Source organism: Mus caroli, unplaced genomic scaffold (assembly GCF_978045245.1).
Source record: "Mus caroli unplaced genomic scaffold, Mus_caroli_1 scaffold_7, whole genome shotgun sequence".
In the NCBI taxonomy this organism is placed as follows: Eukaryota; Metazoa; Chordata; class Mammalia; order Rodentia; family Muridae; genus Mus; species Mus caroli.
Window position 1 is genome coordinate 112,334,293 of NW_028227262.1, and position 23,648 is coordinate 112,357,940.

A 23,648-nucleotide genomic window follows, 5' to 3' on the forward strand; every position below is an offset into this window, starting at 1 on the left:
GAAGGTGTTTGTAACATTTACCACTTGTTTTGTTCTGCCTCTAAAAGGCTGTGGGATGCAGTCTTTCTCCTCTTGCTCTGATTTTTAGACTCTTTAGGAACTTGGTCTTAAAGTGCATCTTAGAGATCTTGTTGTTCTCCTGCTGCTAATCAATATGAGATCCGGTGAGGTTAAAGTCATAAAAATAATTGAAAGTAGAAAGGGGACTGGAATTCAGCCACTTGACGTTCATCGTGACCTCTGCCTGCCCCTCCTTGCTGCTGTGCTGCCCTCTCGTCCACTTTACAACTCTGCTTTAGAGGACTCCACTTTCCCCTTCTCTAGCCACACCTTCTCCATGGGCTGAATAGTCAGCAGGACCATAAGAATGCAGTCTCCCCATAGCTCTCGCTCTGTGCTGGTACCTAGGCCCTTGGAATTCTCTGTCCAGATGCTCTTAACCCATTTCCAGGGTCTGTGTGGATTTCTATCCTCAAGTCTGCTCTCTGACGAGTAAACTAGGTGATCAGTGGACCCCTGAGGCCAATGCGGTCTTTATGAAGGTTCTCTTCTCTTCTCTTCTCTGTCTCTGTCTCTGTCTCTGTCTCTGTCTCTCTCTCTCTCTCTCTCTCTCTCTGTGTTTGTGTGTGTGTGTGTGATTGGAGCTGAGGGCTGAGGAAGGTGGGTAGGTAGGGGGAGAGAGGAGAGTGGTTGAGGGTGCTCCTTCATGGTGTTAGGCCTGAGATTTCATTTGACCTTCCTATAGAAGATCTGAGGTTCCCAAGTCCAAGACAAAGGACTTTGTTCTGCCCAGCACTGACAGACACATCTGTATTGATTCTTTTTGCTACCATATTCCAGAAAAGTTCCAGGTGGGCATTGTCCTCCCAGTGCCTAGGGCTAAGAAGGACATGGGGCTTGAGGATTCCTTCTTTCTTTAGCAAGTTATAAATAAGCCTGCTTTTCTGCCCAGTGGTAGAGATTACGTCCGATGTTAGGTTGCTTGCTTCATAATCAGCCTGACAACCAGCCCATGTGAAATGGTAGCTAGGCCTCCGAGTCCTGCCATGGCCAGAGAGCAGCACCTGTCCCCTCCCTGAAGGAGTTGCTTTCTTTGGCTGTAACAAAATATCTGACAAAAGCATTTTGAGAAAGGAGGTTTTATTTTGACTCATGTCTCAGACTCATGGTCTGAGACAATGCAGTCGAACAGGAAGAAGAAGATGCAGTGGGAAGGTGAGGCAGGTGGCTCCCTGCTGTCTTCTACCTCTCCCTCTTTCCTTCAGCCTTGGACTGCAGCCCACGGACTGGTACCACCCACGTTCAGGGTGGATCTTCTCACTTCAGTTAAACCTCTCTAGGAAGACTTCTCAACACCCCTAGGGGTGTCTCCTAAGTGACTCTAGTCAAGTTGGCATTGAAGGTTGACTTATACGTCTGATGTCTCTTCAGGATACTGAAGAGTACTGTCCTTTCCCTTGATGTGCTGTGGGGTAGAGTTCAGGGTGGAAAGAGAAGGGAAGCAGGCTCAGCCTGGGTCCAGGTTCAGGATGGTAAGGTGACAATCTGGGAGCTCAAGAATTCCAAATGATCCAGGCGTGGTGGCGCTCGCCTTTAATCCCAGCACTTGGGAGGCAGAGGCAGGTGGATTTCTGAGTTCGAGGCCATCCTGGTCTACAGAGTGAGTTCCAGGACAGCCAGGGCTATGCAGAGAAACCCTGTCTCGAAAAAAACAAACAAATAAAAAAGAATTCCAAAGTCATACAGTATAGAGAAAACCACACAGACAGGCATTGACAGTGCCTTATAGACACAGTTGGGCAGGCATTGACTATGCGTTATAGACAGAGTTGGGCAGGCATTGACTATGCGTTATAGACAGAGCTGGGCAGGCATTGACTATGCGTTATAGACAGAGCTGGGCAGGCATTGACTATGCGTTATAGACAGAGTTGGGCAGGCATTGACTATGCGTTATAGACAGAGCTGGGCAGGCATTGACTATGCGTTATAGACAGAGTTGGGCAGGCATTGACTATGCGTTATAGACAGAGCTGGGCAGGCATTGACTATGCGTTATAGACAGAGCTGGGCAGGCATTGACTATGCGTTATAGACAGAGTTGGGCAGGCATTGACTATGCGTTATAGACAGAGTTGGGCAGGCATTGACTATGCGTTATAGACAGAGTTGGGCAGGCATTGACTATGCGTTATAGACAGAGTTGGGCAGGCATTGACTATGCGTTATAGACAGAGTTGGGCAGGCATTGACTATGCGTTATAGACAGAGCTGGGCAGGCATTGACTATGCGTTATAGACAGAGCTGGGCAGGCATTGACTATGCGTTATAGACAGAGCTGGGCAGGCATTGACTATGCGTTATAGACAGAGTTGGGCAGGCATTGACTATGCGTTATAGACAGAGTTGGGCAGGCATTGACTATGCGTTATAGACAGAGTTGGGCAGGCATTGACTATGCGTTATAGATAGAGTTGGCCCAGTTGAGAGTAGTTGAAGGAAGAAGCCTTCAGACTTATGGGATGTTCAGGACCCTTCCCTCAGGCTATGGGAGTTGGGGATAAGTATTTGATTAGCAGTGAGAAAAGGTTACTCTTTAACCTTTCCTTTAGTGAGTCCTCTAAGTCTTCTTCTCTTGGTCTTTAAACCCTGTATAAGAATCCCTAACATAAGCCAAATGGTGGTAGCACAAGTCTTTAACCCCAGTACTCAGGAGGCAAAGGTAGGTGTATCTCTGAGTTCAAGGACAGCATGGTCTACAGAGTGAGTTCCAGGATAGCCAGGGATACAGAGGGAAACCCTATTTTAAAAAACAAAACAAAACAGAATTTCTACCACAGGTCTTTTCAGTTGAATCTTCAGGGGCTTGCCTAGGTCCTCCACCGGTGTCTGTTGAGGCTACAAAGCTGTGTTAATTTGCCCTCTCTTTGATATTCCTCCCTACTCTCTATTGTGGTTTTGGTTTTTGTATCTAAGTTCTTCTCGTCTGTTTTGGACCACGCACTGGCTGAGCCCACCTTCAGCCATATATAAAGAACCACTGAGACAGAGAAATTACCCAAGTTGCATTTCTCTACACTTTCATCTTGGTTTAATTCACTTTTCATTTCTCCAGTATCTACACCCTCTGTTGTGTGTAGTGTGTTTTCTTTTCATATGGAAATACCTCAAACTTAAAAGAGCTCTACCATAGAGCCCCCAGAGAGATCAGACAGGCATTTTAATGTGCCTTAGTGGTGAATTTAGAAATCTCATAGACCTGGTAAATATTCTAAAATTCTCTTTTGTGTGTTCCTAGGGCAGTAAGTAGTATTGTAATTCAGAAATGCTCTCTGGTACTTGTAAAACAAATGTCTTATAATATAGAAATCCCTCAGAAAGAAAGCTAGAGTGCTGACTCAGGAGTTTAGAGCACTGGCTGCTCTCCTAGAGGACATAGGTTTGATTCCCAGCACCCACATGATGACTCACAACTATCTGTAACTCTATATTCAGGCGATCCAATGTCCTTTTGTGGCCTTCACAGGGACTGCACATATGTGAAATGCAGACATAAATAGAGACAAAATATCTATTCATATAAAATAAAATAATTAAAAAAAATAATTCACTCAGACAGAAAAGAAGACAGTAGTATCCCCACCACCACTACCACGTTGTCTTCTTTCTTTGGGCCAGAGCCTCACAATTGGCTTTCAAAAGGCAAAAAATGTAAACAGTGGGCATTAAAGTTTAAGAGCATTAGCTGTAGTTGTCAAACTTTAGTGTGTAAGATATTGAGATAGTTCATATTCCTTATGAAATACCTTGATGGAGTTTCTAATTGTTAATATTGCATCCTGCTGTCTTCCCACTCAATGGGATAGATGCTTTGGCCTTTGGACTCCTTCTCTAGGTCTCAGACCTTGCCAGACACTAGCTCTGCATGACTGGACAGAGGTGGTATGGCGAGGGCAACACTTGGATGACTGTAGGTAGGTTTTGCTCGAAAAGGACTTGAGTGCTTATCTGTTCCATTGAGGCCCTGATTCATTGGTATAGAGTGTGTGTGTGTGTGTGTGTGTGTTTGCGCGCGCGCACGTGTGCACTCACTAGTTAAGGTACACTGAGACTTTGTCTTTGTAAAATCTCTTCATGTTTTATATTACCTACTGTTGTGGGAATTAGTTAAGAGTCTTGGTGCCCACACAGGAGCTCTCTCGGATTTGAGAATGAAAGTCACACACATATGCCAGTTAATTTTGATAGGTCTTTATTACCTCAATGGTTGGGCACCTTTAAAGCTTCCTGCAGCTAGCAAACACTCCCCTCTGGTATACCTGAATTAACACCCTCCAAATCTACATTTTATCTCTGTTGCCTTCTTACCTTCTGGGCATCCCCTCCCCCATAGGATTGATTTCCATTTATACTACATTTCCTCCATCTCTTCGTCCGGTTCCTGCCTGGCATGGCCCTTCCTAATCCTCCTCATGGTAGACCCCCTCTTCTTCCTTTCTTCCCCTGGGACACCAAGAAGTCCTACCTCTTTCATCCTACCAAGCCATTGGTTGTTAGTTCTTTATTGATCAATCAAAAACCAACTGGGGGCACACTTCAGCTTTTGGACACACAGATTCCTGATTTGGGGGCTGAATTAAGACAAAGCATTAGGACCAATTCCAAACACCTCACCCAAATTTCTGTCCAAAATTAAAAAAAGAAAAAATTTTCTCTCAGACATAAATTGAGCATAACCATATCAATTATGTAAATTATAAAGTATGATATACAATTAGCATTTAGTCCATCATATTTGTCAATTAGATAGTCTTCCCTTCAATCCTTAAATACAATTAAATAAATATATATATACATATATAATTTGATTATATATATACAAATATACATATACATATATATATATATAGATATATATAGATATATATAGATATATATCTCCTTTATTTATCTGTTTGTGGGAGGCAGGCAGTTTCTATTGTCTGTCTGTCTGTCTCTGTCTTTCTCTGAGTAGCCAGACTCTTTGTTAAGCAGGGGCTCTCAGTGTCTCTGAGCTCAAGCTCTTTGTGTTGTTTGAACCATCAGAAGAAATCTCCATGTGACTTGGGCAAATTTTATAGCCTTTTATGAAGCCAAGTCTCCCCCAAATCTTAATCTAACATCATGGTGTGTGTATTTTATCTGAGAATCTCTAAATAATTTTTAAGTTCTTGCCCCATGTTGGGCACCATCTTTAGCTGCTAATTAGTTAACCCACTCTGAGCTCCTGGCAGGCCACATGCATGCTGTACCTGCCCATACAGCTGTCTAGATTCGAGAATGAAACACACACACACACACACACACACACACACACACACACACACACACTAGTTAACTTTGATATGCTTTGGCCAGCTCAGGGCTGGACATTTCTAATCCTCCCCATGGCTAGCCCTCCAGTACTCCTGGCTTAACACTTTCTAATTTTATGTTTTATCTTTGTTGCCCTGTTACTTTCTGGGTGCTGCCCCTATAGGGACACTTTTTCCTTCCACTTACATTTTGGATGATTTTTCTTCTTTAGTTTCTCCCTCTGCCTCTGAATCTGTCTCCTTCTTTCTATCCTATCTGTCCCAAACCCAGGAATCCTAAAAGTCTCAGTTCATCTGTCCTGCTCAACCATTGGCTGTTGGCATCTTAATTTACCAATCCAAACCAACTGGGGACAGTGTCTCTCAATGTCTTACGTGTAGACACTCATGTAGGCAGTTTGGGGGACCAAAATTAACATTGTAACACAAGCAGCATTAGGCGAAGCCCACTTTACCTACAGCAGGCATAATATATAAACATATTTATTTATGCTATAGCTAACTGATATGTATATCTTATTCATTACTGTTAGTTGTTGATAGTTGTTCCCTGATACTGTATTTTCTGTTTGATTTCATTGTATTAAAATATACAGCAGTCACAACCCAATTGATCTCATGTTTTACTAAGAGTCCATGACTTGGCATCTGGAAAACATCTCTGTAGGTATTCATAAGGATGTAAAAAAAAAAAAGATTTCATCATTTTCTGAAGGAGGCTGATTCACCTAGAGAGTTGCACACACACAGAGACACACACACTCACGTGCGTGCATGTGTCCCATGGCCCATTTAATTCATTTTCTAGTCAGGTGCACTATGAGATATAAGTGTGTATACCAGGCAGGGTATGGGGTGACTCTCCTGCCCCATAACTGGGATCTCTCAGTGTATTCTTTTTCCTGATTCCTGATTCCAATGGGAAATGAATTTCTTGACTATTCAAAGGCTAACCTACACTAGCTGTATATCTTTCTCACTTAATATTGCTCCCTTTCCATCTTGGAAATGAAGGGTATAGAAGAAAACAAAATTAAGCCAAATATAAAGATAACACACTAAGCCACTGATGTATTTTCCAGTTCCTGCAAGATAGTGTCTTATACTCTTAAAGCTTTTGAATGCTCTTCCCAGGTTTTTGTTTGTTTGTTTTCTATGTGCTGTGTGGGATACAGTGTGATGTTTTATTTAGGCCCAGGCTGTAGATCCCCTTGACTGCTCTTTTGCCAGGATATATATGAAGATAAGCCACTAAGTTTATTTTTACACTTCACCTTAGGACAAGAATATACATTTTCAATCAAGCTGGACACTCCAGTTTAACAAGTTTTGAAAAATCCTTTGGCCCAGATAAAAATGTATGTTAAGAATGTTTCTCCCTCTAAATTAAGACCTTGATCCCAGAAGCCCAAGAATTCATTAAGCCATAATTGGCCTTGCTCACAAGATTCAAAATACAATAGCAATGGGCAGGGCGTGTGGAGTTTTGGAGACGCCACTGGGCTTTTTATAGATGTTTTTGTAGCTCTAGTATTTCTGTTTCCTTGATAGCTTTCCTTACATCAAGTCCTGCAGGCTGGTTGCCTGACTCTTGACACCCAAGTTTTCAGTGCTGCACTTGGTGACAGCTGTCCAGTGGCATCACAGAGTGTCCTGCATCACCTCAAAATAATGTATCCATTCTGAGGCCTTCCCGAGAAAGAAGCTCTCTTCATCCGCCAGCCACTGAAGAAACAGTGGCGCCTTTCAGAGATGCATTTGCTCTAGCAAACCAGATTTCCCCAGGCAGAGTGATTCTTCCATGATCCTGTTAGCTGATGTGGTTTCGGAAGCTAGCTTTGTTTAGCTGCTGAAGCACACAACGTAAGGAACTTGGTTAGAGGCACAGAGTTGTCATGGTGAGGTCTAAACTCGGGCTCCTCCGTATTTCCAGCCAGTCTTCTCATCCTGCCGTTCACACACCCACTAAGCATCACTAAAGCAATCCATCTACTTGGCATCTGAGAGAGGAACTGGTCTCATCTTTTCCATTTATCTAAATAAATCCTGGGTTTGACTTCCTGACACCTCGCGCTGTGCAGGGCTCATCTGAGCCTCTCTATCATTTGCATTGTTTTCAATACACCTATAGACGTTCCACAAGGGATTTATTTTCCTTCATTGTTTATGAGTGTTTTAAAGTTAGCATAAAAAGTAAATGGGCTCCATAGTGGCATTTTCATACATACCTCATTGTACTTGTTTCTTACTTGTTCTCTTCAACCAGTCTCTCTTCTGCTTTCCACTCACCTGTATTCATTACACTCTCTCACCGTGTCTCATGGTCCCCTTTTTACTTTCATCACACACATACATACACACACACACACACACACACATACACACACACATACATACATACATGTATACACACACGTGTATATATATACATACTCATATACACATATGTACACTAACACATATACATACCCATATGCAGATACACATACATACACATATACACATATATACACATGTACACAGGTATACCCAGATACATACATATGCCGATATACATACATACATACAGATATATACATATATGCATATGTGCACATATTCACACAGGTACACATATATATACATATACACATAGGTACAAAATACACATACATAAATGTGTATATACATATCTACCCATATACATAGGTACACATATGCACACACAGACATATATATACACACATATATACATATATATACATATACACATGTATCTACACAGACACACATGCACATGTACCCATATGTGTGCACATAGGTACATACATGTTCATGTGTACACATATACAAACAGGTACACATTACATACAAGTACACATATACACAAATATACATCTGTACCAACATGTATCCACATACATATATACACACCTCATACATGTATATACATATACATGAACACACAAGTACACATGAACATACGATCACATTCATGGATACACACATACACACCTGTATCCCTATGCATATATTTGTGTCATTATTATTAGACATTAGCTGGTACAGACCTCACTGCGTGCTATTGGACCGGCTGTTCCCATGGCCCTTTATTTTCTCCCAGGTCCTGGTACCGTTCTCCCTTCTGTGGTTATTTGTTTTTTTTTTTTTTTTAAGATTTATTTATTTATTATATGTAAGTACACTGTAGCTGTCTTCAGACACTCCAGAAGAGGGCGCCAGATCTCGTTATGGATGGTTGTGAGCCACCATGTGGTTGCTGGGATTTGAACTCTGGACCTTCGGAAGAGCAGTCGGGTGCTCTTACCCACTGAGCCATCTTACCAGCCCTGTGGTTATTTGTAATAGTGATGTTTTGTGTCTAACGGTGCACGTATCATTCCACGGGGCTCTTGTCAATATCACATTAATGTGACTGGATATTAATTTGAAAGTCTTTCCCTGTGACTTTCATTAGGCTGTTGGATACCGGACTGTGTTGTACATATTGGAAGGTATACAAACTGTAGAGTTGGGGGGTTTGGGTTGGCACCTTGGCCCAGGGGTTCACTAGTTATGGTCTCTGAGGCAAGTACTCATCACTGCTCCACAGTTAGTTCCTAGAACTCACTCACTGTTCATTTTCTTGGGGTGGGAAATGATTTTTTTTTGTAGGATTCTACATGGATTCCCCCAGACTATGTTGGGTCACAGGAACCTATACAAATGCTTGAGATGAATGAGTCAGTCTGCTTTTCCCCTCTCAGGATGCTTCAGGGTTGCAGACTGGTGGGGTTTTTGGAGTGTTGCTTGTTCACACGCACATGCACACACACACACACACACACACACACACACACACACACTTGCACACCATCATTTCATTCCGCTCTCACCAACTCCAGCAGGAAAAGCAGCAGCAAACTGCATGTCACCAATCTGTTGCCTTCTGCCAGAATTCCAAACTGAAAGCATGTATTGGGAACTACAGTGTTTGCTCATCTTAAAGGGCTGTTTGTAAGTTCTTAGAAATCAGGACCCATTCAATGACCAGTTTCACTTCAGCTGACTCCGTGTATGATCATCTTTGAGTCTGTAAAGAATACACTGATGGATGTCAAGTCAGTGAGCTTAGCCTTTCTGGCTTCCTCCAGCAATTCCCCCAACCTTAGAGCATCTGGCACCTGTGACTGGGAGGGTTGTGGTGGAGGTCTGGCTTGGAACTTGTGGCACTCATCCCACCAAGGCGCTTTAGGGATATCTTCCTTGCTAAAAGTCCCTTTTCAGGGGGGTACCGTCTTAGGAAAAGTGGATGCTAATCCCAGGAGTCTCACCTAGAAATTGGAAGGGAGGAGTATTTCTGTTGTCCTGGGGAATCTGTTTTCTCAGCAGTTCATAAGAATGTGGAAGCTGGGCAAGGACCGTGGGTAGGCAGAGAGGAAGTGTAGAATGTTTGATGATAAACAGGCAAAATATATATATAGATAAATAATATCCAGGATGGTTTTGCTTCCAAACCACCAGAGGATGTTGGAGCAAAGTAGATGGCATTGGTACAGCTTGGGAAGGGTCCTTCTAGCTGAAGGCTGGGTAGAGAGAAGATGACCACCCCTGTGTAGCTTACAGCTGAGCTTACATCCTGGCACAAGAATGCTCAAGGCAGAGTTGGGGCACCCAGTGACAGCATCAGCCAACGCTGGAAGCAGTGAGGTCCCTGCTGTAGTTCAGCAGGCAGCCGAGACCTTAGGATTGATGCCTTGAAAGAAGTGTTCCTGCCTGTGGGCATGCTTGTATATACGTCCCAGGACTTGAGGGAGAACCTCGAGAGGAACTTGGGGTTGGCATTACAGATGACAGTCACATGCTACACACACACATGCTACGGCCGGCAGGATCGCAAGTCTGTAGAATGAGTTCCACTCAGCCATTGGCCAGGCAAGAACTCACTCAGTATTTGGTGCTGCGGTGGGGGTTGTGTTGGTGGGTAGTGCAGAGGCGTTCTGAGGAGAGAGAGTAAATTCTATGACAGAAGAAAGTTCTGCAGCACAGGGACTCTTGGTTATGAACTTTTAAAGTGGAATTTAAAATAAGTGTGCTATCAGCATTTCTTCACCTTGGGCAACATGCAGTGTGCTTTTAAAGCAAATCTTACTTTGATAAATTAATGAAAAAGTCATGTCTAACCCCACCTGGTCATGCTTTTATATAACCAAAATGAAAAGTATGGTTGAGAACAACAGCCTTCCATAGGAAATATTATCTTGCTATCCTAAAATTATTCCACATGGCAAAAAACACAGAGTAGGTAGGACCACAGGGAGATTTTTTTGAGTTTAGAAAGCCTTCTACCACGTGTGCTGAGGGCTGTTCAAATTCTTTCACCAAGTCTACCTCCACCGATACTGCAGAAAGGAAAACCATCTCAAAGCCAGCCTACTACCCTTGCTTAAACTAAGAGAATTCTTGTCTTCGATACTGGGCAGGACAGAATTATAAACCTCAGAAAAGCTTGCATGTGTTTTCATCATTGGAAAGACATGCAGCGGGTAGGCTGTGATGGGAAGCAAGATGTGAGGAAATCCCAGAATTCTTCTGGCCTGGCTTTCAAACATTGCATCACGGTTCACGTTTTTCTGAAAATCTTTGATACTCAGACTGTATTCTCATAAACCCTGTCCATTTTGTAGTGGACGCCGGCCTTGAGGAGAGCTGATGAGAATGAGGCAGGGGTCCCAGGCTTTATGCTAGTCCCCCTGAGTCCCGGGAGACACTCTAACCTGGGAGGATGTGCTGCCAGACCCCTGCTATGTCTTGCCATTCTTGGTTTAGGATTTGCAGAGATGCTCCCACACAACATCCTGATATTACACAGCGTGTATACTGCTGTCCTCATCTCTGAACATCCACAGTTGTCCTAGCTGGGGAGTACCATCCCCCTTTCCCTCTCTCCCTCTTCCCTGCTCCCTCCCTTCCTCTGCAGAGTGCTCTGTGTAAACTTGCGGCTCACTGATGGACTGGCCATTTCCAGTCAAGCCACCACCCCTGGCCCCTCCTGCTATTGTTCTCTGCCCAGCCTTTGTTTCTCTCCTTCTCTTGTTTTTGTTTTTATAGATCAGTGTCTCTCATCTCTTGGTGAAATGAGCCTCCTTTGTAATTACCACTGCCCTAGTCAGTTCAGACTGCTGTAACTCAATACCATAAAAGGACTGGCTTGGAAACAACAGAAATGCATTTCTGACTGTTCTGGAGGCAGAGGCAGCCAAGATCAAGGTGCTGGCAGATTCGGTGTCTGGTAAAGGCTGCCTTCTGGTGCAAAGAAAAAAACGGCAGCTCCTAGCTGTGTTCCCATGTAGTGAAGAACTGTATTTTTAGCCCCTTATGTGGGCACTCGTCCTGTTAATAAAACTCCATTCTCAAGGCTACTCACCCCACACCCCCTGCCTATTATCATCATATTGCAGCTTCAGCCTGAACATAGGAACTTGGAGAGAGGGGACACAGAAAACATTAAAGTTTGCTAGTCATAGTCATCCAACCAGAGTGTCTTTTTTCCTCGCTCATTGACTGACAGACAAGTTTCTGCCTGTCCGGGTTGATTTGGGGGCTCCTCTCTTGCCCAGAACAGCTACAGGCTGCAGAGCTGTTGTCAAGGCTGACTCTGAAGCTCCAGGGGGTTCTGCAGTGGTGCCGCCAGCAGTCCCCACCCAGGTGTAGCCCTTTTCCCTTTAAGGAAACCACGCTTCCAGACCCTGCTCAGTCACAGGTGTGAAGCCGCTGTGACTTCTGCGGGAGAGTCGTTCAGAGCATCTCGGTCTCACGTGCCCCTTCCTGACTTTCATTTATCACCGTGGCAGGACTCTCCTTCAGCAACTTCAGAAGCTTCAGACTTTGGTGATGGGGAAGGTCTCTCGAACCTGCAAGTTAGCTGGCACACAGACTGGCACCTGCCTCATGGTGAGTTTCCCAAAGGGACTTCCTCCCCTGGCAAAACCCCCCCATTTCCAGACTCCCCTACCTTGAAAATGCTAACAATGAATGAAGCCAGAGAGACCATACATCCTGTTGCAAGGCTTCCCCTTGTCTTGTCATTTCAAGGACATGACTGAGGGTATGACCTGACCCCTAACAGACTGGTGTTCTTTCTTGTCCCGCGCTCCCAGGTGGCTTGTTCCCAAAGGTCTGCCACCCACAGTCTGGGCTCTACAGCTCCCCGTGTTCTCTCCTCACCTCTAGGTCGTTGTGCTTTGCTTTGCTGTTGCATTTGGAGGCTTCTTTCAGGGCTATGGGCCTTATCCTTCTGCCACCAAGATGGCTCTGCCCAGCCAGCATCCTCTGTCAGAGCCATACACAGCCTCCGTGGGTAAGTCACCACCTTGTTTTGTTTGCCTGCAGTTGGCTTTCCGAGCTCTCTGCAAGGGATCCCAACCCATGTGTAAGAGTAGAGCATTTCTGTTTGCAGGTGGGGTGTTCTGGGAATGGCCACTGGACTCCCTGGGTAGCACCAGGAATTCTCAAGAATTCCACAGAGGGTTATCAGAAGTCCGTAGTGCTCCAGATTCCTTCTCTGATAAGCCCTGACACCCCCTTTGGAGTTCTGATTTGGGGTCGGGTAGGGCGATGTGGATCTTGGAAGACCAGAGAGCGAGGAGGACATTTAGCTCGCTCTGATAACTCAGAGTCTCTGACTCCCTGAGTGGAATTATATGGTGTTGCAGTGAGAGTTTGCAACAAAAATTAAAGAACTCGTCTGTCTTGGGCTCAAGGCTTCGGATGCTCAGAGATGTTCACCAGATAGCATATACTGTTCTCACCTTGACCAATGATAATCTTTTGAGTATTTAGAAAACAGAGGGGAACAAGGAGGGAATATACACCGAGTGGCACAGCTCTATTAGCAACAACACACAGCAAGTTAGGAGGCACTGGATTTGAGAAAGGGATAATTTCACCCTTCTCAAAATGTCTGTGGACTGCAGCCGTTAGGCCTATCCAGGCTAGACAGGTGATAAAATGACATTCCTTTCAGATAATTTCAGTCGATTCTTGGGGACCTTCTGTCCCTAGGGAAATAGCTTTAAATTTTGTAAGTTAAGGGGAGCACAGTTTCTATATTCAGGAAAATGGTTGCAGAATCATCTATGTGACTCTCCCATAATGCAACAGAGGTTGTCTCCCTCTGACTTGTTGGATTGGCTTTGTGCTGTCTCAGCGGATTCTAAGACCTGCTTTCTGGGGATGCCTCCTCTTTCATCTGGGTTTTAACAGCTCCAAGTATTTGACCCCAGCTTTCCTTGAGTTTTTTTTCCCCAGGGTCAATTATGGGTAGGTGTGAGGGGAGTTTTACTTAAAGACAGTGAGGGTGGAAGTGGGCTCAGTGTTTATTTGCTTTTATGTCCTTCCAGCCTGTAGCATTGGTATACGTTTTGATCCATAAGCTCTGAAACCTGAAGCCATTGCAGAAAGCCGAACCTAGCTGGCACTCCATCCCAGGAGATGAGAGTGTGTTGATTGTCATCTGCCGCTGGCCTTTGGAGTAAAGGGCATATATGGGCCTTGGGGTATTTTGCTAATATCTGTTGATCTGTTCTTTCTTCAGTGAGATCCAGGAACCTGCTAATCTATGAGGAACACGCTCCCCTGGAAGAGTCGTCGAGCCCAGCCTCAGCCGGGGAGCTGGGGGGCTGGGACAGAGGCTCCTCTCTGCTCAGGGCATCGTCCGGGCTTGAGGCCCTGCCAGAGGTGGATCTTCCCCATTTCATTATCTCCAATGAGACGAGCTTGGAGAAGTCAGTACTGTTGGAGCTTCAGCAGCACCTGTGAGTCCTGTAGGTACAGACCTAGTGGTTGATGATGGAGTACGGATCAGTCCCGGCAGGAGGGCAGACACCAGAGGCCCTCACAGGGCCCACCTTAAGTAACAGCCCAGGGAAGGATCTGTGGATGGCTGTTAGTAAGGAAAAGGTCTAAGATGAGCTAATCTAGTCTCCATACCAGCCCTCCCAAAGAGCAGGAGAAGATGTGAGCCGCCTCAGTCAGTATGACCGTTTTCTCTCATAGTCACAAACTGGCCATATGTGGTAGCACATACCTTTAATCCTAGCACTTGGCAAGAGGAGGCAGGAAAACCAGAAATTCAAGTCCAGCCTCAGCTTCATACTGAGTTCATGGTTAGCCTGGGCTACCTGAGATCCTGACTCCCAAAAAACACCTGGTGACGTTGAGAGCTTGTTCTGCACATGCACCTTCAATCCAATTCTACAGTTTCCTTCTAACTAGAGAGCAAAACAGTGCTTTGCTGAGCATCAGTGTAAATGATGGTTTGCATGTCAGTGCACAAGACTTAGCCGTAACTGCAGATGAGATGCTCTCACTGTGAAATGCTTGGGGCCAGTGTGAAATGTTTGGAATATTTTCCAGGTGTTAGAATATTTGCACATACATAACGAGATCCAAGTCTGAACGTGTGACTTATCTATGTTAGGTGACAAAGTTTTAGTTCTTAGAGCAGCTCAGAGTTTAAGTCTGAGGACTAGGGATGCTCAACTCTGTATACGTTTGTATCCTTATAGCGAGAGGCAGCACTGGCGAAACACTGTACATTTTTTTTTCCACATTGAAAATCATTCCTATTTAGCTCCAATTCTGCACTCAGTTGTTCCTCTCCGATAGCCGATGGGAAGGGGAGGGGTCCTTTGTAAGACATAATGGCTGATGCAGTCTTAAGGTACTGCTGTTGTAGGGGGCACTTGAGGGACGCCGATTGGCACAGGAAGCACACGAAGCACACGTGTTCCCTCTGGGTAGTGTACGGTGATGCTGGTGAGTCAGCTAATCGGTGCTCCTAGGCGGCTCAGAAATGGGGCTGCTCCAGGGTAAGCAATGAAGACGCCATTTTACCTCTCTCCCAACTCTTTGCAACAGAGTTCATGATCATATGTACTTTTATATGTGGACATGGCAAGCACATATTTAACACTGGTACTAATCATGCCTGTATGTGCTATCAAAACAAATCTTGTAAGTATCCCACCATGAGTAGCCTTAAATTTACTCCCATTCTGGAAAGAACCGGAAGCTAGTACGGGAAGCCCCAGGAGACCGAGCTGCTGGATGGCATGGCTCACCGCACAGTCTGCTCTCCCAGCTCAGGGTTTGGAAGCCCAGTCTGATCCCTCTGTTGACTGCCGTGTCTCCTAAGTAATAAAACGTCCCCAACTCCCGTCATAGTGCTGGGAGACTTAATGAGCTGATATACAAGTTGATCTTGTGGTTATTTTATGGTATGTATTCTGTGTTATTTTAAGTTGATTCATTTTTTAAAAAAATCATTGTCTGGATTCTTAATTCCAGAGCAGAAGTCAGCTCTTAACCCTTTTTTTCCTCCTCCCTGTAACTTAAAGCACTGAGGTCACTGATATACAAGCAACGGCCATTGAAAGCAATTTAAAACAATTCAGCACCGGGGTCTCCTCTGTGCCAAGATAAAGGTGCAAATGTAGGGGTGAGCAGGTGACTATTGGGAGATCCTGGGGAACAAAGACTTACCACTAGGCGTTTAAAAGACTCTGCCAGGGTTGGCCCACAGGGCTACAATAGACTCATGCTATGGCGTCTGAGAATTTGAGCAAAAGCTGGTGGCTAATACTTGTTCTCTCCATTGGATGCCTTCACAGGGTCAGCAGCAAACTGGAAGGGAATGAAACACTCAAGGTTGTAGAACTGGAGAGGAGAGTGAACGCCACCTTCTAAGGAGAGCTCCACCCTCCTCTTCTCCTAACTCCATCTGATCGTCCTTTCAGTTTCCCCTTCACCACTGGATTTCGAGGAGGAGATGGACGAGTGTTATGGCTTGAGACAGGAGGCCAGCCCAGGGGATTCTGCTTGTGTGTCCCCGTAGCTCTCCACAAAAGGGAGCTCCATCCCTTTCTCTTACTGCCATTGGAAATTATTTTAGGGCTGAGATAGGGGTGGAACGAGCAGGCTTGTTTCCACCAGTAGTGCCAAGAAGACACTGCCTGATTCTTCCCTGGGAGGAGTGACTCCTCTGAAGAAGACATGACTCATGTTCAGTTGAGACCCCAGACTCTAGCCACACACATGCCACAGACATGCCAGGGAGTGGCAAAGCACTGACTCCTGAGCTCCCTTCCTCACTAGGACTCCAGTGTGATCCCGCACTGAGAGGACCAAAGCGTCATTGCAGTCTTCTCTCCACCCTGTACCCCGGAGTCCTGACTGGATGCCTGCACAGGCAGACGGGGCTCCCACCATATTTTCAGGCCGCAAGTGCAATTCCTGAAGGCATCAGGCTCTTCTCTCCCAGGCTCTCCTGCCCACTGTGTTGTTTGTAGGACACCCCACACCCACTCATACACAGCCTGCATCTCCACAGGACAGTAGCTCTGTCTCCCTGGCCTCCCCTCCCCATTTGTAAATAGTATTTATTAGCTTGCTCAAGCTCCCAGCTGACCATAGTGAAAAGATCTCCCCTTCCAACCAGCAAAGTCTTCTGTTGGCCTTTGGAACAGGAGAGTCCCCAGAATCTGGGACCCTAGTCTTTGTAGTCGATGCCTTGTTTCCCCCATTTCTTCTTTAAAATTGGGGACCTATAACATCATCGCTGTTGCGGAATCCCCTTAGGCATGTGTCCCCTGATGGATGAATACATGGGAATGGTGGATACTGTCTTCTGACTCAGGCTCTAGGCTCCATGGCTTCCTCTCTCTGGTCCTGCCACACAGAAGGAAAGCCCTGTCCAGGATAATGAGCATTGCTGACACCCTTGCTAGCTTGTCCTGCCTTCCTGCTTACCCCACTCCCTCACCTTCCTCCTTCCCTCTGCCCTCCATCCACCTGCCTTAACTAATCAGGGCTGGAGTTGGTCATTTTTGTACACCCACAGTGGTACCTTTTACAGTCAGGTTTGGATACTTTGCAGCTCATCCAAAGAGACATACTAAACCCTAAACTCTTTTTTGTTGTTGTTGTTGTTGGGTTTTTTTTTTATGATTAAAAAGTAAAAATTGTAGTTTAAAAAAATCCTTTCCTCTTTCATACAAATAAGAAATGGAAATTGCTCGTTTATTGTATAAGATAGAAGATTTGTTTAAAGTGTTTCCCCACCCCCAACCCCAGCTTGTAAGAGATTTTATGTAAGAAATGTGCTTACACTTTGTATTTTATTTTTAGCAGCAGCTAAAAGGCCTGTAGTTTCTCTCTCTCTCTCTCTCTCTCTCTCTCTCTCTCTCTCTCTCCATCATCTTTGAGATCATTAGAGCCTGTATAAAGGGGATTATGGCCCTGCCTTCTATGTCACACATACGATTTGGTGTCATTAGTGTTTGCTATCATGCCCAATGAGTAGCTCCTTACTTGGTCTGCTCAGGGCATCCTCGGGAATGTTCCTTCCCCCCACTCCTCCCTCCCTCCCATGGTGGGTTCCCAGATGGCAGATGGTCAAGCTCAGGGCTACTGTGATCTTGGCAGCCCTCCTGTTTCAGGGCTGCCACCCTCCCTTACAGGGTGGTATATAGCCAGGGCTATACAAAGAGGGTGGCTAGTGTCCTGCTTTTCTCTCTCTCTCTCTCTCTTCTCTCTTTCTTCTCTCTTCTCTCTCTTCTCTCTTCTCTCTTTATTCTCTCTTCTCTCTCTTCTCTCTTCCCTTGATCTTCCTGGGCCTGGCCCATTCTGCTCTTTACAGTGCCAGATATTTATACATCATAAACTTAGGAAATGCCTAAAAGAGCCTAAGCAGGAAAAATCCTAGGGTTAGGCAGTGTTTGCATGATGAGAGAGGAAGGGTTTGCCATAGAGAGCTGAAATGGGGATTTAGACTGATGTGTGCATTGGCTGAGCTGAACCTTGGTCTCTTGATGTCCCTGGAGAGCTGACCCCATTCATGCAGGAGGAGGAAGAAGGAAGTGTCCAGTCACATCCTTAGTTCTCAGAGGACTTTATTTTCCTCTCTACCTACTCTTTTGGGTGTCACTGTCTCCAGACAGCAGGGCCCTTTGTCTCTGGGAAATTAGCCATCCAGAATAGAATCTGTAACAAGAGACATGGGACATAAGCCAGAGAACTCAAACAGCCCTTTAAAGGAGCTCTCGGCAACCAACACTGCCACTCTATGAGAAAACCCTCTGCCCTTTACTGCTGGCTTGCCAGGGAAGGGGACCAAGCCAGTGATCCCTCTGGGATGCTCAGTAGAGTCAAGGGACCCAGCAGAGATGCATGAGACAAGATGGATTGCGAGCAATTAGTGGATGTGTGCACTTTTTGTTCAGAGTTTAAGGCTAGGATATTGGTTTTTCCCACTGACGGAGCTGTCCTGCAAACCAGTCAATACCTTATGGCTATGTCTGAAGGTTTTAAATAGTGCTCGACCCAACACCTTGGACTGAAATTTTGAAAAGTTTTGAAAAAAGACTGCTAGACTTAGAGAAGCCAGAACAAATTCCACTGGTTATATTTTCTACCTTGTAAACAGGTCAGCACCCCCACTACTCTTTTTAAAATCACTTTAGTGATGGAGATGTCTTGCAAAAGATGTAGAGAACAAGGCCTCTTTTCCCTAGATGAGACCTGAGGAACCCAGTTGCCCCTTCCCCCCAACCCCCTTTAAAGCTCCCAACTTGGGTCCTGTAAATGGAGGTGTCATCACCATCACCATCGCCAGCATTGAGGAAGAGCCTCTGGAGTGTCAGGACTTTGCAGTGTAGCTCATGCAAAGAGAGTGTTCTATAAAAATCTTGACAGCTGAACTCAGTTGCTCTTTCCTGGCAGAAGGTGGGGGTGGGATCTAACATCAGTGCAGGCAAAATTAGATAACCATTTGGTTCATAGAAATGATTCCATGCCTTGGGAAGACAGATTTGGGGCCGCATTGTTTACGAACTATACACACCAGGTTAATAGACACCCCTTCTTAAGCACCAGCTCCTCTTGGGTGCCCCCAGAGTCCCTGCAACTGTTATCCACATACAACAGGGATATCAGACTGCTTTCTTCTTCGGGCTGGTACAGAATCTGTGTCCATCATTTTTTACTACAGGTCTTGTTAAAATTCTTTGCAGCACTTCGTGTCCCCTCACGTCCCATGTGCTCAGACCCAGAAAAAGCAGAACAGAATTAGAAGTGCCTCTGAGCTTTGTGAGGTGTATGTGCAAGCCCCCATGGAGAAATGGAGACATCTTGTCCCCACCTGAGGAGTGGACATCTGCCTGATTCTTGCCAACATGAGGGGCGGAAATGGGAGAAAAAGCTTTTAGTTGCTAATTTGTTTCCACTGAGCCAAGTGTTTGAGAAACCTGGAGGAGAGCTTAGCACTCCCACTTGCAGCCTGGCAGGACCTGTGGAGCCATTAACGGCCGGGGGTCTTAGCGAGAACCACTTCATTAGAGCACTTGCTGCAGAGGCAGAGAGCAGAGCCGCCAGGGTAAATTCTGCTTCCACCCCACAAAGGCAGTCACAGGAGAGAGTGGAGAGAGCAGTAAGGAGGCCACTGGAAGGAGCCAGCCCCAGATTCTGGTTCATTCATTCATTCACTCCTTAGACATTTGCGGTTTTACTAAGGAAGAACAGGTTTCCTGAGGCCTAGGAAATCTTGGAGAATAAAAAGGACTTGGAAAACAAGTTTTAGTAGTCATTCAGAGGACTCAAGTACTAATGCTAGGTCTCTTCCCTTCCACCCTCACCCTCTTTCTCTCTCTCTCTCTCTCTCTCTCTCTCTCTCTCTCTCTCTCTCTCTCTCTCTCTCTCGTACTTATTCATGCCTCCGATGTGCCTTGTATCTGAATCCAGGATGGCAGGAATCCCCTGTCCCTGGAAGGTGTCATATATTACTAGCTAGTATTAGGTTGAAGTTGGGGGTGGGGGCTTTCTCTGTAGGCGTGGGGATGGTTCCCTCAAAGTGAGCCACTATTAGATTTGTCCGTCAGGGGAAAAGAAATGGGGTTATATCCATTAGGAAAATCCCATTTTGTAGATAGAGGTGCAATCACATAAAAATGTGGCCAGGCAGGATTAAAGGTATTCTAAATCCTTACCACGGGGCATTTTCTGGATGCAAAGGCACTAGCCCATTTGAAAATTAATATTCCGTGCCTCTGGGCCAAGAGGTCAGCTTTCTGCACGAGGAGAAAAACAGTAACTGCTGTTTGTTACAGCCTGAAATTCAGGACGGCCGCATTTTCTCTTGGTTTCTAAAAGGAAGGGAATCTTCCCTATTTTTCTAAGATGTTGAGTATTGTGTAAGTAAGCTTTGAGACTTTGAACCTGATTGAAATGCAAAGCAAGGGTGACTCATTGTTAGGAGAAGTAAAGGCCACTGAAGGTTTGGTAGTTTCTGGAGTCATATCTGAGAACTCACAGATTATCTTTGCCTCTCTAGGCAGAAACAGAGCTACCCACTGCAGCAGCCTGACTGTGCAGCACTCAGCTCTTTGGCTCTCTCTGAAATGCCTGTCTCATCCTGTCTTCTGCGAGCATGGCTCACAGGCCTTGTGTCTGGGTGATGGGAACCCAGGTTCAGGCTGCACTTCTGTTTCTGTCCTTTGCTCAACAGCGGGGGTGTGCACTCGTGGCTGCACAGATGAAGCCCATGCTGAGTCTGCGGGAACACTAACACTCAGGGTACCCTGTGGGTGACCCTCCCTACACAGTGCAGAGCAGAGCCCAGGAGGGGCCACTCTCCTTGCCTAGGCTGGCAACTGATTTTGCTCTCTTTGGAAAGATTCTAGATAAGTCAGCGTTGTTTAAATCCAAGTGCATTGCAAGTCTGTGAACTGATCTGTTGCACTGTCTTATGGCTTCTTATTGTTCATCATAGCTAATTAAATACCAAAAAATAGAAAAATAAAATAAAGCTTTGTAGTATACTTGTACTTAGTTTGGGGAAAAATGAAATTATAATGCATTTGTATTTCCATTTCTTGCAAATAAATATTTTTCTTAGTCAAATGTTGCCCGGTCTTTAAATCCTGACAACCTGGTTTCAAAGGCATTTGCCTTTGTGTGAATTTGTGTGTATGATGTGTGTGTGTATGTGATATGTGGTGTATGGTGTGTGTGTGATGTGTGATGTGTGTGTGAGGATGTATGCGTATTGGGTATGTGTATGGGGGTGTGGTGTGGTGTGTGTGTGTGTGTGTGTGTGTATGTAGACATTTTTTTTCCTAATTACCCAGCCAAACTGCAAAAGTAGGCTCAGGCCAATGATTTTTACATTCTGTGGTGGTAAATCTGAGTCTCCACTGGAGGAATATAATATTGAAAAATGCAATCGTTTTTCAGCCAGTGGCAGAGAGTCAGTTTTCTCCTGAGATTTGTGAGGCCTGGCTGCTGTGTTCATTGTCTCCTACAGCTATTCCCTAACTACATTCCCAGAATCTATGGGTTTGATTTTGCTTTTCTCGAGTCTGGAGGCTTGAGGCTGACGCTTTGGATTTGAGCCAGAAAGGAACGGGCCTTGCTCAGAGGAGCAGCTGGGGAGGAGGCCTCATGGCTCGTGCTGTGGAAAGGCCTATGAAATGGTGGATAAAGGTCAGCGCACTCAACCAGAGTGAGCTTCCTTGCCCTGCACTTTCTCGATTCAGTCATTTTTCTCCACTCAGAGCAGAGCTTTTGCTGAATCCCAGGAGTGCCCCACAAAAGCAGTTTAGGGAAGGAAGGGTCTATCTGAGCTCCCAGATTGAAAGTAGAACCAACACGGTGGAGAACCGAGGCAAGGCTGGTCACATTGCATGTGTGGTCAGGTAAGGGGTGAATGCTGGAGCCCACCTCAGAATCTCATTTCTTGATTCATCCCACGGGGGAATCCAAGCTCGGGAAACTGCGATGTTCACATTTAAGTTGCCCCCCCCACCCCAACTCAAGTAATCCTTTTTGAAAACACCCACAGACACACCTAGATGTGTTTCCAAGGAGATTTTAAATCTCCCCTCATGATTGACAATGAAAGTTGATTACTACAGACCCTAAGGCCATGGACTATGCTTACTTGGAGAAAAAAGTTTAGTTCCCATCTGTACTGGCTATTTTTGTGTCAACTTGACACAGCTGGAGTTATCACAGAGAAAGGAGCTTCAGTTGAGGAAATGCGTCCATGAGATCCAACTGTAAGGCATTTTCTCAATTAGTGATCAAGGGGGAAAGGCCCCTTGTGGGTGGGACCATCCCTGGGCTGGTAGTCTTGGGTTCTATAAGAGAGTAGGCTGAGCAAGCCAGAGGAGGCAAGCCAGTAAAGAACATCCCTCCATGGCCTCTGTATCAGCTCCTGCTCCCTGACCTGTCTGAGTTCCAGTCCTGACTTCTCTGGTGATGAACAGCAGCATGAAGTGTAAGCCAAATAAACCCTTTCCTCCCCAACTTGCTTCTTGGTCATGATGTTTGTGCAGGAATAGAAACCCTGACTAAGACACCATCTCTTAGCATCATGCCTGCTTCCTGCTTGGGCATGCAGCAAACCCAGAGCTGCTGGACCTCCTTCTGTCCCTACAGGAGGCCGTCCCCTCACACTGGCTTGTTACAAAGCTCCTTCATCTGCATGCCATTTTGTCATTTCCTTGCCTTTTTTTAGACAATATAGAGTATGTTTTAATATGAGACTCATTCTTTAAAATCACTTTATTATATTGAATTTACAAAAAAAAATATCATAGTCACTCAAACACTTGCCTGGTCCTACACTCTGTATATAACTCCATGAACTACACAGGTCGAATCCTGACTCTGCGAAGCGTCTCCTTATACCTGCACTAACTCAATTATACTTTTATGTGGTTATCTACCACACAAAACAGAAAGCCATGATAGAGTTGAAACTGGAAAAAACAATTAACTCTGTATCCTGTTAGGACTCATGCATCCTTTTGCCCGTTTGGCATCTTCTCTTCATCACCTGTTATTGCTTTGTCTTGCCATAGAGATACAGGCGTGTTCATGTTTACCTGACACAGGATTTACTATAGCAAGGAACTGACACCAACCTAGATGTAGATCAACAGATGAATGGACACTGAAAATCTGTCTGTCTGTCTTATATAATGAACATTATATAGCTCTACAGATAATACAATTGAACATATGTCGCAAACAGGCCTCTCCATTTGCTGTATATCTGATGCTTTGACACCGAGGATCTTGCTAGATCTGGAGGTGCAGCTTCAGCCATCCCTTACCAATTCCTACCCTGTGTGCAAACCTTTCATAGACAAACTAGCCAAGCTACAGCCTACACCCCAACTCCCTCCTCTGTGGACTCCCACAAGGTTCTGACACTCTAAACACTATCCCTCTGGCCCATACACAGGGCCAGG

The 23,648-nt window shown here is 45.3% G+C and overlaps 1 protein-coding gene across 2 annotated transcripts in view; it reads left to right on the top strand.

Moving 5' to 3' along the window:
• Creb3l2 (cAMP responsive element binding protein 3 like 2) overlaps positions 1–21,291 on the top strand; it is a 116,518-nt gene extending 95,227 nt beyond the window's left edge. The window contains exons 9-12 of one of the 2 annotated variants that reach the window (XM_029478328.2): positions 12,189–12,288; positions 12,568–12,694; positions 13,931–14,159; positions 16,008–21,291. In XM_029478328.2, the coding sequence (XP_029334188.1) occupies positions 12,189–12,288; positions 12,568–12,694; positions 13,931–14,154 (451 nt within the window). In that variant the 3' untranslated portion in view covers positions 14,155–14,159; positions 16,008–21,291. The remainder of the gene's footprint in view (positions 1–12,188; positions 12,289–12,567; positions 12,695–13,930; positions 14,160–16,007) is intronic. The other variant, XM_021164591.3, reaches the window with a different exon arrangement.
• The last annotated feature ends 2,357 nt before the right edge of the window (positions 21,292–23,648 follow it).